At 35.4% G+C, this 13253-nt stretch overlaps 1 protein-coding gene and 1 non-coding gene across 3 annotated transcripts in view; both read right to left on the bottom strand.

Moving 5' to 3' along the window:
• Positions 1-974: 974 nt before the first annotated feature.
• LOC112861759 (U6 spliceosomal RNA) lies at positions 975-1081 on the bottom strand. Its single transcript, XR_003223661.2, has one exon. It is a non-coding gene; the product is annotated as a U6 spliceosomal RNA (small nuclear RNA).
• A 7051-nt stretch (positions 1082-8132) lies between these two features.
• Positions 8133-13253, bottom strand: part of GABRG2 (gamma-aminobutyric acid type A receptor subunit gamma2) — a 115264-nt gene continuing 110143 nt past the window's right edge. The window contains exons 9-10 of one of the 2 annotated variants that reach the window (XM_025923437.2): positions 12001-12024; positions 8133-10598 (exon numbers count right to left, since the gene is read on the bottom strand). In XM_025923437.2, coding sequence (XP_025779222.1) covers positions 10323-10598; positions 12001-12024 — 300 coding nt within the window. In that variant the 3' untranslated portion in view covers positions 8133-10322. The remainder of the gene's footprint in view (positions 10599-12000; positions 12025-13253) is intronic. The other variant, XM_025923439.2, reaches the window with a different exon arrangement.

The raw sequence follows: 13253 nt of genomic DNA, 5'->3' as shown, positions 1-13253 counted from the left end.
TTCAAATTCAGTACTTTTTTTTTTTTTTTGGCCACTATATTGTACATGGTGCAGGTGTATTAGTTTGTAATGTAAAATAATTTTCTACCATAGCTCAATAAAAGCTTGAAAGCCCTAGCTTTCATGGTAGTAGCAGGAATATTTTTACTTTAGTTTTTTAAATTTTTAAAAAATGTTTATTTATTTTTGAGAGAGAGACACACACAGAGTGTAAGCAGGGAAGGGGCAGAGAGAGAGGGAGACACAGAATCCAAAGCAGGCTCCAGGCTCTGAGCTGTCAGCACAGAGCCCGACGCGGGGGTTGAACTCATGAACTGTGAAATCATGACCTGAGCTGAAGTAGGACACCCAACCGACTGAGCCACCTAGGCATCCCAGGAATTTTTTTTACTTTAATAAATGTTACCAATTCCCCACTGACAAACTAGGGAGGTGAGCAATTATATATTTTAGTTTAGTTTAGTTTTTAGTTTTTATTTAAATTCTAGTTAGTTTACATATAGTGTAATACTAGTTTCAGGTATAAAATTTAGTGATTCTGGGGCACCTGAGTGGCTCAGTTGGTTGGGCTTCCAACTTCTGCCAGGTCATGATCTCACAGCTCATGGGTTTGAGCCCCGCATCGGGCTCTGTGCTGACAGCTCAGAGCCTGGAGCCTGCTTTGGATTCTGTGTCTCCCTGTCTCTCTGTCCCTCCCTCACTCATGCTCTCTCTCTCTCTCTCTCAAAAATAAATAAGACATTTATTAAAAAAAAATTAAAATTTAGTGATTCAATGCTTACAACACCCGGTGTTCATCACAAGTACACTTCTTAATCCCCATCACCTATTTAACCCATCCCCGCCCCCCCCACCACCTCCCCTCTGATAACTATCAGTTTGTTCTTTATAGTTAAGGGTCTGTTTCTTGATCTGCCACTCTCATTTCTTCTTGTTTGTTTGGTTTCTTAAATTCCACATGTGAGTGAGATCATAAAAATATGAAATGCTTCACAAATTTGTGTGTCATCCTTGTGCAAGGGCCATGCTAATCTTCTCTGTATTGTTCCAATTTTAACATATGTGCTGCCAAAGTGAGCACAGGAGGTCAACAGTTAAATATAAAACACTTTTCAGAGTACTTTAAGATTCTGTATTGTTCAGTCCTTGGGTAATGTCACTGTGCCTAAAAACCAATATACGTTCAAAAGAAATGCATGTCGGCTATGTAACTGCATATATATGCCAAAAAGGACAATTTTGAAAGAAACACTGTTTCGTTACTGTTAGGTATTAACAAAGATTCTCTCCTTGAGCAAACCATAGCCAGCTTCTCTGAGCCCTTTATCTCAAGTAGGCGCAACTTTTGGACTGTGTATTCATCCTTGCATTGCCCAGTTTCACCAAGAATCCTGTTGAGTCAGTCTAGCACATATCCCTCTAAGCCTTGATGTTTCCTTTTAGTAATTTTCCATCCAGTGACCCCTACTGTACTCCTTGACCATAAATCCCCACTTGTCCTTGTATTCAACTTGTGGTTGAGCCCAACCTCTTCCTCCTACTGCAGAATCCTCCTTGCAGTAGTCTCTCTTGAATAGTCTTTCTTAATGTTGTTAACAAGTGCCTTGAATAATTATATTCTAGTGGGGCTTTTTTAATAAAAAATATATTCTCCTAGGGAAACCCAATAATCTACCACCTTCTAGTCTCCTTTTATATTTATATCTTACAAATGTAAATAAATATAGGTAGAAAATACATAAATACAGTTGAAACTTGAATAACATGAGTTTGTACTATTTGCATTCACTTATATGCAGATTTTTTTTTTGATAAATACAGGAAAGTACTGCAAATATATTTTCTCTTATGATTTTTTAAATAAAATTTTCTTTTTTTGTAGCTTACTTCATACTAAGAATACAATATATAATACATATAACATACAAAATATGTTAATCAGCTGCTTATGTTATCAGTAAGGCTTCAGTCAACATTAGTAGGCAATTAGTAGTTAAATTTTGAGGGAGTCAAAAGTTATATGCTGATTTTCATCTGCACAGGTCAGTACCCAACCCCTGAATTGTCAAGGGTCAACTACATATGAAAATTAATTAAAGAAAACTAGCATAAGGCATCCTCCATATATATGTATATGATTTGGGAAGAGGTAAGGATTTTGTGATTAGATCTTTCCGTTTTACACTAATAATTAACACCACCTGTTGAATTTCAAATTTAATAAAAACTTTTTGGCAATACAGTGTAAACTCTGTAAGGAAAAAGCCTGTGCCAATAGTTGTTACTTCCAAAACACAGTGTAGTACTTGACATATGGTAAGTACTCAACACATTTACTCAGTTTAATCCTTACTTTACAAAGGCATCAAGTATTTTGGGAAAAAAATAATAAGAGTAAAAGGGGAGAGACAGAGTCAGTAGAAGCTTAAGGAAAGGAACTCAAATTTTGGTACCAAATATAATTGGACTACTCTTCTGTTCAGTAGGGTTCACATCTGGTCTTCATGAGGACTTGGTTCTTCCTGACTTTCAAGGAAGTCAGGGCCCTGTTCAGTAAGGAAGTCATAGTTTTATACCCTGTCGGATGTTGGGTTCAGAGGGTCTATGGGTTGATCCGTTCTCCATATGATTTTATCCATAGTCTCTTTAGGTTAAGTTGTGCTAATAGTCTCTGTTGTCCCTATAGTCATTTTATTTACAGAAATAGGACTCTGGCTTTGCTATTTTTAGCTTCAACCCATTATAGAATTATACCCTTGGGGACCCCTTAACTCAGAAGCCACATCTCTCTTTAAACTGAGTGAGAGCAGATGCGAAATATTGGCTCAGATGGTCCACACTTTGTTAAAGTAGCTCCAGCCTGCTTTGCCCTATAAATCACTGACTTGGCACCCTTGCATGGGGCTCACCTGAGGGCCATGGCTATTAGCCTATATTAACTCTCCAAAAGCAGTTTCCTGAAGGCATTTACCTGTTATAAAGCCAATTGGAAAGTTGTTCATGTTGAACAGAATACACGGTATAAAATATATCAGTTTTTAGTACTCCAATAAAATTCCTTTTAAAGACTACTTTTTTCATAGACTAGGCATCAACTGAAAAGACCTGTATTTCACCTTTAAATTTTTTAAATGTTTATTTATTTTTGAGAGAGAGAGACAGAGTATGAGTGGGGGAAGGGGCAGAGAGAGAGGGAGACACAGAATCTGAAGCAGGCTCCAGGCTCTGAGCTGTCAGCACAGACCCCAACGCAGGGCTTGAACTCACCAACCATGAGATCATGACCTGAGCCAAAGTTGAATGCTTAACCGACTGAGCCACTGAGCCACCCAAGCACCCCCTAAATTTAACCTTTATAATCAGAGTTATGATGACTGTTGTGCAAATAAAGAGGCTTTGTCATGCACCACATGTACTAATTTTTGGAGAGATTTATTGGGTAATTTCTATCAATTTCTCTAGACCTGTTCTCCAGGCTTTCTCACCATGAGGTATACCCCACAAGGCTAATCTCTCTAGTCCACACTAGCTGGTTTTCCATGCTCTCTAGTTTCCATTTGGTTTGACCAATGAGATGCTTTAGGTAGGAGAGGAGAGAATTCTGGGTACTTGTTCTCACCCTCCCTCCCTGCCTGGCCACTGATTGGCAGTAGCTATATCATCTATCTAAAGCCACAGCTCCTGTTGGTGGCTTCTGTTCTATGGCATTTTCTAGGTTCCAATACTGCTCCTTCCTCTTGCACTTTCAGGACTTATAGTGGTGTGGTAGGCAGAATAATGGTGTCCCCAACATGTTGATGTTCTAATCCCTGAAATTTGTGAATATGAGGCCTTACTTATCAAAAAGGACTTTGAAGATGTGATTAAGCTTAGAGTATGGAGATGAGTGGGTTATCCTGGATTATGTAGGTGGGCCCAGTGTAATCACAATCGCCTTTATACATGGGAAGCAGGAGGTTGGAGCTAGAGTTATGAAGAAGGAATCAGAAGTTGGACTGATATAATTGCTGGCTTTGAAGATGGAAAAGGACCATCAGCCAAGAAATGCAGGAAGCCTTTAGAACCTGAAAAAAGCAAAGAACCAGTTCTCTCTTAGCGCCTCCAAAAGGAACTTGGCCCAGAGAACACCTTTAGGTTAGCCAGAGAGACTACAAACTTTGAGGTATGATCATGAATTTGTGCTGTTCTAGATAACTAAATTTGTGGTAACTTGATAAAATGGCAATAGAAAACTCAGATGATAATGGCTTTCCCATGATACTACATCATCCTTTTATTGGTGGACCTTTGTGAATAATTTCATTAATTTTTCATTTATCCCCTTTGAGTGTGCCATCTTGATTTCTGCTAAGACGCTGTTAAATGCCTATATCTCAGTGCCTGAGATAAATATAGATATTCATTGTATCATTATGTATAACAATACAATTTTCAGAAATTATGTTAAGAAATAACATAAATTTTCAGAATATGGACTGGCTAAATAAATTATGGTATTGCTATCTGATATAAAAATAGAACACCAGAAATTGTTTGTTATATATGTACATAAATACATGCATAACTGTGTGAAAAAATCAGGCTACAAAACAGATCTATATCTATACCTATCCTTCTGTTTGTATCCATGTTTATACCTCTATTATGTAGTTGACTAGCTAGCTAGCTAGTGTCTCACTATATAAAGGAAAAATATAAATGATGATTTTAGTGGTTAACTCTTGCTAGTGGATTAGGATAATTTTTTTTTTTTTTAGTTTTTCATAGTTTTTCAAAACTTCTACAAGGCTTTCATTAGTGTTCAGAGAGAAAGTTCTAAAGCAGTAATGAGCCTTTCTTACATATGGTGGAATGCTTTGTATTATAGAGAAAATCTTTTCTAGTTTCACCCAGTTAGAATAGTAATTTCCTCTACCTACAACTATTTAGTGCAGCTCCATTTTAGTTACTTATATTCTTATCTGACTTCTCTATCATATTAAGGGCATTTTAAAGCAGAGAATGCCTTAAAATTTATTTCTTCCTATACTTACAGTGCCCTATGTGAGGCTCTTTTTATTTGTTTACTGAAAGCTTTATATTAAGTTGATTTTACAGATGCTTCATCCAAACTTCTTTGATGAGGGACTTATTTTCAGACCCATAAAAAATACAAGTGACAGAAAAAAATAAGAGGCAAACTCATAGAGCAGGGAGATAGAAGATAACCTGGTTTAAGATGCAAATTTTGCTGAATTATTTATATCAGATTCTTGTTACAGAATTGTTCATTTAAAATTTGTTTACTAAGAGGATTAAATAAATATAAGTACTTAGCTGAGGTAAACATTAGGATAAGGCTACTCAAAAATCCCATCAAATACTGAAAGAAATAAAAGAAAATAGCCTATCATACTTTAGTCAGACTGGAAAGTCTCCATGGACTAGGTAGAATCTTTAATTAGCAACTCTTCAGAAAGTGAACAGAGAAAGGCATTCCAGCAATGTGTCACTGTTTTGGAAAAGACTCAAGGAGGAAATAGGACAAATGAGTCAAGACAACTGTGTGGAAGATATGACAGAGTTTAGGAGGGTCTGAATGTTAGATGATATCAGTAACATTAGCAGAGGAGTGATAGAATTAACATCAGTCAGAAGAGACCAATTACCTTCATTTACATATGAGACTGAGTCTCCCAAGATAGGAATAGTTAGGAACATCCCCAGATGTGACTTGAATTCTCTATCCCAGGCCCAGTGACATTTTGTTTTTCTTTTAATGGCAAGAGTCCTCAATTATGATTGAGTCTTCATGTTGATTTCTTTAAGGATTTTATAAATTAGCTACAAAATAATTTATTGACTTATAAAAATGTACTATATTAAGATGGAACTACACCTTTGTTGATAATGTCACTTATGTTTATTTAGCAATCCCATTACACATTTCCATGTTTTTAAGGGAAATCTTTTTTACTTTTTAAAAGATAGCTACACTTGTGTCTTTATATGTATCATCTATGGTAATTGAAATGATACACTGTTCCACTTGGGAGTAATTATTAGTACTTGGCTCTATTTATATACATGAATTTCCCAAGTATTGCATGTCAGTAAACATAGGTATTGTTTATTATCTATGTTTATTATTCCCACAAAGTGGGAATATGTAGTAATTAACTTCATAAATGATAATCCATATTCTTAAGCAAGATAGACTAAGAAAGATCTCATGCCCTTTCTTTTCTGTGCTGAGGAAAATTATTAACATGCAGTCCTTCTTTGGTATTAACTCAGTTACTCCTTACAACAAAGTTATGAGTTATAAGCCATTATTATCCCCTATTCAGGAATAATAGGTCTTGAGAGGGCCTGGATTTGAACCTAGGTAAACTGAAACGGCCTCTGCTTTTCCATTTTGCTCTAAAAATAAAAAGGGAAAATGTTTATATCCCAAATATGGCAGAAGAAAGTTACAACTGGATTTATAATTGGCCTATGATTTTTATTGTCAGAACTGGTAACAATAAAGCAGTCGTAGCACTTTCTTGATATAATAGAAATAATGAGCCTATACTGAGGAGCCATAGGAAAATCTTTAGTTGTCTATTGTCTCAAGTCCTAAGGGACAAAGGCCAACTCTGGGTCTGGAATTTTTCAGGTAACTTCTTTCAAACAGCATTCTGAACGCAGCAGGTAACACCGAATAGTGTTTGATCATTACTTTAGAAAGAGAATAAAAGAAATGCAAAATTTATCACATTATCTCTTTTACTACATATTCTAAAATTTTTGTCTCATTGCAATAAAATATTCAAAGCGAGGTCAAGATCAAAGAAAGGCATCCTCAAGTTTGGCGGATCCTCAAGTATTAACAGAAAGATAAAGTATTATAGAATTTTACTTCCAAATCCTGAAATGCTCTATGACCCAGTAGAAAGAGCAATGGTCAGATGCCTCTCCCAGGTTTGCCATTAACTGGCTGTGTGACCTTTGGCAATTCAATCAGCACTAAAAAACATAGCAGAGCTTTTGGTCTAGGTCATCCTCCCTTTCTCCTACACACTTGACAAAAATTCATAGTGACAAAGCATACAGACAGCAATTTTTGACACAATCCCCAAAGACTGCATCATTTGGTTAATTTGACCTTCATCACAGACAAAAATTGTTGCTACTAGTCAGAATAATATGAGACTTAAAAAGGGGGCTGAAGGCCATACAATGAATACGCACTCAGCTAAATATAAAGGCATTGAGTTAGACAGAAAACAAGACCTAAGTGAAATTGTTTTTTAAACATGTCTAGAAGGTGAGAAAGATGTCTAAATTGGATGCAGGCAGCCATGAAAAGCCAAGAGAATGACAGGCAGAGGAAGGTTAGGGCAGCTGTGCTTGTAAAGGATTATGCTACTTTCTTTTGAGAATTTCAGAGGACTTCAATAAAATATGACACTGTCTCTGGAGCATATCTCCCTATGTTTTTAAGTTTGGGGGTACAGGGAAATGTTCTTTGGCCTTAAAAGTAATCTGTAAGATTTCTTCAATAAGAGACTCTCAGATTTTTATAGTTTAAAGGAATGTTTGCAATACAAATACTCTTTAAAAATGAAACCTCATGCTGCAGAGTCACATTAAGACATATGTGAGTATTGTTGGATATTTTTAAAGACAGCTTATATGATGGAGGTGGGAGGATCATGGTGGCAGAATATCAGAGGCCCTGGAAGTGAAAGAAGACATTTTGATCATTTGTTGAGTGTCACTACATGAGGTGGCATTATTATACCTTTTAGCTGATAAAATGGAGGATTATAAAGGATGAATTAATAACTGTCAAACAACAGGCAAATGGTAGAGTCGGGATCCCAATTATGTTTGACACCAATGTCCGTATTCTTAACCACACCACAAGTTTGGAGGTACAGAAGGCTTGAGCTTTACTTGATGTTATTACTTCCTTCCATTTCCATTTCACACCTCAAATATATCTCTTAATTTCTTCGAAGTGAGGAGCATCACCATGCATAATATGATCACACTGCTCACAAATAAAGCTCACATAAAAGGAAAGCAGCATTGGGGAATGCTACTGGAGAGAAGTCACAGTCTTCACGACAAACAAGTCCAACCAGACCACTGACATGCCACCATCAATTAGAATGCAGCATTTTTATTGGAAAAGTCCACATATTAGGCAATTCCCTTTGTGAAAAGGTTTTGAAATACACAGATGGGGAGCAGCTAATAATTAAGATTATATATAACATATATTCATACTGCCAGTACTATGCATACATTGGAAAGCTAGCTTTTTTTTTGCATGTCCCCATTACAGAATACATTTCAAGTTGACAATAATGTGTTTCTCATCATTGAAAATTTGCCGACAACTCTCCTAAAGAGTCAACATTAAATTGTTAACAATTCAAAACATGAAAATAATTAATTCTATTTACATGTCTTTGAGGTTATATATGAGAGTACTGATATATTAAAGATTTGTAAAATTGGCAGCTAAATGTGTTTCAAGATTCATCCAGATGACTCAATGAGGACTTCACATAGCTTTATAACAAAGCCACTCTTTCTTTTCTACTCTTTTTAGATTATCTATCAAGTTATACTGGCTATGACTGAATTCTGACTTTAAGAAATGGTTGCTATAAAGAAGAACTGACAAAGGGTGTTATTTTAGAAAAAAAGGGGATTCAGGATGAGTACTTAAAGGTGGAGCTCAACTCATCATGTTTGAAGTCTGGGACAACCACTTCATGTGATTATCATTTAGTTGAAAGAAGCCACAGTCATAGGTTCAACCTCCATGTAAGTCATTCATTTCTTGTTTTATTTTTAGAATTTAATTTTCAGTGCATTTTTTTTTTTTACAGAGCATAGAAAACAACATTCTGAACACTAGTCAGGTATGATTCCTGATCTTGCCTGTCCTATGTCTTCAAGTGGAATTATGGATGGGTCAAAGCTAACTCATCCCCAAACCTGGAAAAAAATACACAAACTCTAATTATGCCCTAGTAGACTCATTTTTTTTTTTTTGCATAAACATATGACTTAAGTATTATTTTAAAAGGAATGTGGACTTTGGCTATTATTGTTCATTATCAAAAATTTATTTTAGGCAAAGTTATTTGGATCCTTTTGTTCATTTTCACAAGATCAAGTATCACTTGACCATGCCTATGTTCAAAAGATGAGTCACTGGTTCCAGGCCAGCTCAGAGAGATTCACAGAAGCATATGAAGCCAATTTACTTCAAACCCTATCTGTTGAGCACCAACTATGTGCTAGGCACTATATAAGGTGCTGAGGACCCAAAGAGGAAATGACAAGGATTCTGCCCACAAGGCACTCACAATCACTAGAAGCAGATCTTGAGATGGAGAATAAGTTCTGTTATAATCTATCAACCTAAAAGGAAGAAAAAATAGCGGCAAGCACATACAATTACTTTATACTCTATGAAATTGGGCATATTTAGAAGTGGCAAATGTCAATTATTCAGTCCATATTTTACTTAAAGTGTTCTAATCTGTCCTACAAGGAAAAGAAAAAAAAAAAAAAAGCTGTTTGAATCTTCATGCGTGAGGGAGAAGGTAGAGAAAATTCCTCCCTCCAATTCCAAACCCAAACCCTTATCGTTACATTCATGATTCTTTTATTGCCCAAAGACACAGAATAAAAGACAATGCTTTGTGATGTTAACTTCATTCCATTTATTTTGGTTCTAAAGAGATGCATGCATTAAACTTGAAGCATTCTACGTTATTGAAATATTTACATCATTGTACATGTGATGTGGAGGAAAATTTCTTCCTATCTTGGGATAGAGGTGTAATAGATTTCTAGTCTAGGCTCTTATATTTAAAGTGACTTGTGATTTTTCTCAAATGAGGGAGATATTCTACTGGGATCAAATTTACCACAACCTGCCCCCAAATGAACATAGGGTGCAGTTTTGGACATTTTGCATCTAATTGTATTTTGAATTGATTAAGGACACCACCACTGTAAACAGTCATGGCTTTCACTATTTCAGTTGTTGTAGCTGAAAGGTATCTTGTTCATTTCAGTGTTCTTGCTCTAATTTCACTCTGCCTTGCAGGTTTGAAACACAGCAAACATTAGAGTTCAAATTACACTTACCACAGGAGAGTTGGGCGCAAACAATATGACATTAATACAATTTAGCAGGTTAGAACATAGAAACAAATTGAAATTATCATAAACCACACAGGGGATTATTTAAGTGGACTTTAGAAAGGACATCTCCTCTCCATGAGATTTAGTGAATAAGACCCACATCAATAAAACCCATACCTCTTTCACAGGTAAAGGTAGGAAACCCAATAAACCAGATTGAACAAGCAGAAGGCAGTGGGGAAGAAGATCCGTGCATATGAGTCCATTTTGGCGATACGGATATGTATCCTCCCATGTCTCCAAGCTCCTGTTCGGCAATCTTCAAAACAGCAGAAAAAACTGGCACAGTCCTTGCCATCGAGACACTCATACCCATATTCTTCATCTCTCTCTTGAAGGTGAGTGGCATTGTTCATTTGAATGGTTGCTGATCTTGGGCGGATATCAATGGTAGGGGCCTGAGACAAGGGTAGGGAAGAAGAATTAGATATACTTGATAAATCCTAGATTAAGTCTCCACAATGTCACCAATGTGAATGATGAATCTGAAAATGAGTACTCAGGAAATTGCTATGACATCGTGATCTACAATGGTAAAATTGAACTTAGAAGGATAGCACATTTGCAGATTTCAAATTTTGAGCTTAAGCAGTGCAGCTGAAAATAATACCATCAAGCTAATAGCTATAGCAAGAAGATTGAACACCAAAAGAACTCAAAGTTTAAAGATTTAAATCAAACAACTACATGGAATCTTAGTCTAGTAAATATTAGATGTGAGATTGGTTACATGAAGGCATTTAATGGTGTTGCATGTGAGTAGAACAGAGAAATAAAATGCATTAATTTTGAACTCAAATTTTGTGTCATGCTTACCTATAGGCAAATGGTAAACCCCATTACACTGAGGAAAGTATAATGTACTAAATGCTATTAAAAGAAAATGTTAAAATATATACAAATGTAGGAGTTTCCTAAGTATAGGCCACAAATGGTATGGCTTATGTTTTAAAGACATATAGTGCTTTGTCTAACATTTACCATCTAGAAGCTTTAGAACATCAGCAATGTTTACCTATATGTGAGTCAACATTCAGAAAAAAAAAATGCTACCACCTTTTTAGCATTTGAGAAGAAACTAATATCAATAAACTGAATAATTTGATTTTTGCTGTCATATTAATTATGAAATAACTATAAATCTCAATGATTAATTTAATTTGGAGGAGTTTGTTTTGGATATCATAAACACAAATCCCAGTGTCTCTGGGAAAATTATCAGAATTCAACTGGGCAAAGAAATATCATTGCAGTATTACATGATAGAGCCAAAAGGCCCCTGGATTATTCTAGAGGAAAGGGATGGATATTTTAACTTAAAGATTTCAAAGAGTATTATTTTTATAAAACTGACAGGTAGGGTTCAGACCAATGGAGATTATTAAATTTACTTAACAAAAAACAAATCTTATTTTGAATTCAGATTTACAGAGTTACATTTTAAGAACATATATAGTATATATGTTAGGTGCTGTCAGTGAAATTGGATCCTATTTTTATCTGGGAAGAGAGGATAAGTTTTGGTTTTGATGTTTAAAGAGGCCCTCTTTTCTAAGGACATCTCATAGAGTTTGCAGCTTTTGAGCTTTATATAGGGTCAACACTTCTGTGAATTAGTGTAGGGTTGATGATTCAACTCTGGAAATCTATAAAGCTTTCTTCATCTCAAAGCCCTTATCTTTAGTAGAATGCTTAAAGGTCTACTCACTAAAAAACAAAAGAAGTCGAAACACCATGTAAGCGTTAATAATTAAATTCAGCAGTTGCATGCAGTGAATTTTCATTCCAAAAACATTATACCTTGAAGGAAAACATCCGAAGAAGCTTTGGGTTTGTAGACAGAAAAGAGAATTGCATTTTTTTTTTTAATTAAAAGAAGGAAAAAAAGAAAAGAAAAAGACAAAATAAGACAAATTAAAAATACATTTTAAAAACATAGTAAGTAAAATGAACTGAAATTATAAACACAGAAGGACAATTCTGAACTTGGAATAAAGTATATGCCTAACGTTGGAAAATGGAATTTGGGGATTTTAATAAATTAATCCACAATTACTTAACTATACAAGCCAGTGTTGTCCACTTGTGAGGAAGCTTTCCATAGCCTGGCTTCCCTGTATAGAAGTATTGTGATTTTTATTTTCTAATTATTGTCAAAGAAGCCTTAATAGGTAAGTCTTAATAGAATGAACCAAAGAGCATATTAAATGGAAAAATAAGGTTTCAGCTTTTCCTTCACAGCTTAGTCTCTTTCTTGTTTTGATAAATCACTTGATTGTCTTAAAATAGGGAAGTCCATGAAATTATCAGATAATTTAATTTTTTTTCAGTTTCTTTAATCTCCTCTGCAATCATATAGCTGTTAGGGCATAAAGGCTTTTTCCGAAGGACTCTTGTTTAAAAGCACACCCTCACATCCTTATCAATGCTGGAAGGTAATAATGCTGAATGGTATAGAACTCTATTCTTGGGAAAAATAATGGAAAGCGAAGAATGGGGAGAAATAATTTAAAAAAATACAACAACAAAAATAAAATAAGGTTAGAAAAAATGCAAAGACAAGCAAAACAGAAAGGGAAGGAAAGGACTGCATAAAGCTTAGTGAATAGTTGGGAAATTAAGGATAAGCATTTCTTTTTGTTTTAATTACCAAGAATAATGATGATTTTTTTCTTTACCTGTTGCAAATTGTTACATTCAAGTAAATATATGCCATTTGTAGAATCTCACCAGGTTTCCTGGAGATCCATCAGGATACAACCTAGAATCAGCTATATTTCCTCATTATAATTTAGTTCCCCCTAAGTTGGTGGGCCAGATAACTAGCCACTATTAAGGCCCTCATGGCCCTTACAGCAGACAAGGAAGGGCTATAAACTGAGGAGGCTAGGGTGACTTCCTTTGCCCCTGACTTAGAAGGGAATGGACCTTAACTTCCACAGGGCTTCCTATGAGCCAACCGGCCACATTCAGGTACATAAATGGGTATACTTGCTCTCTTCAACATCCATATTAAAAGATAATTGCTTTAGGCTTGTTTATCTGTGCCTTTT

Source organism: Puma concolor, chromosome A1 (genome assembly GCF_028749965.1).
Source record: "Puma concolor isolate L17-30 chromosome A1, mPumCon1.1.hap2, whole genome shotgun sequence".
NCBI classification, from domain to species: domain Eukaryota; kingdom Metazoa; phylum Chordata; class Mammalia; order Carnivora; family Felidae; genus Puma; species Puma concolor.
The sequence above is the reverse complement of the archived record's forward strand: the minus strand, read 5'-3'. Positions and strand labels throughout refer to the sequence as shown.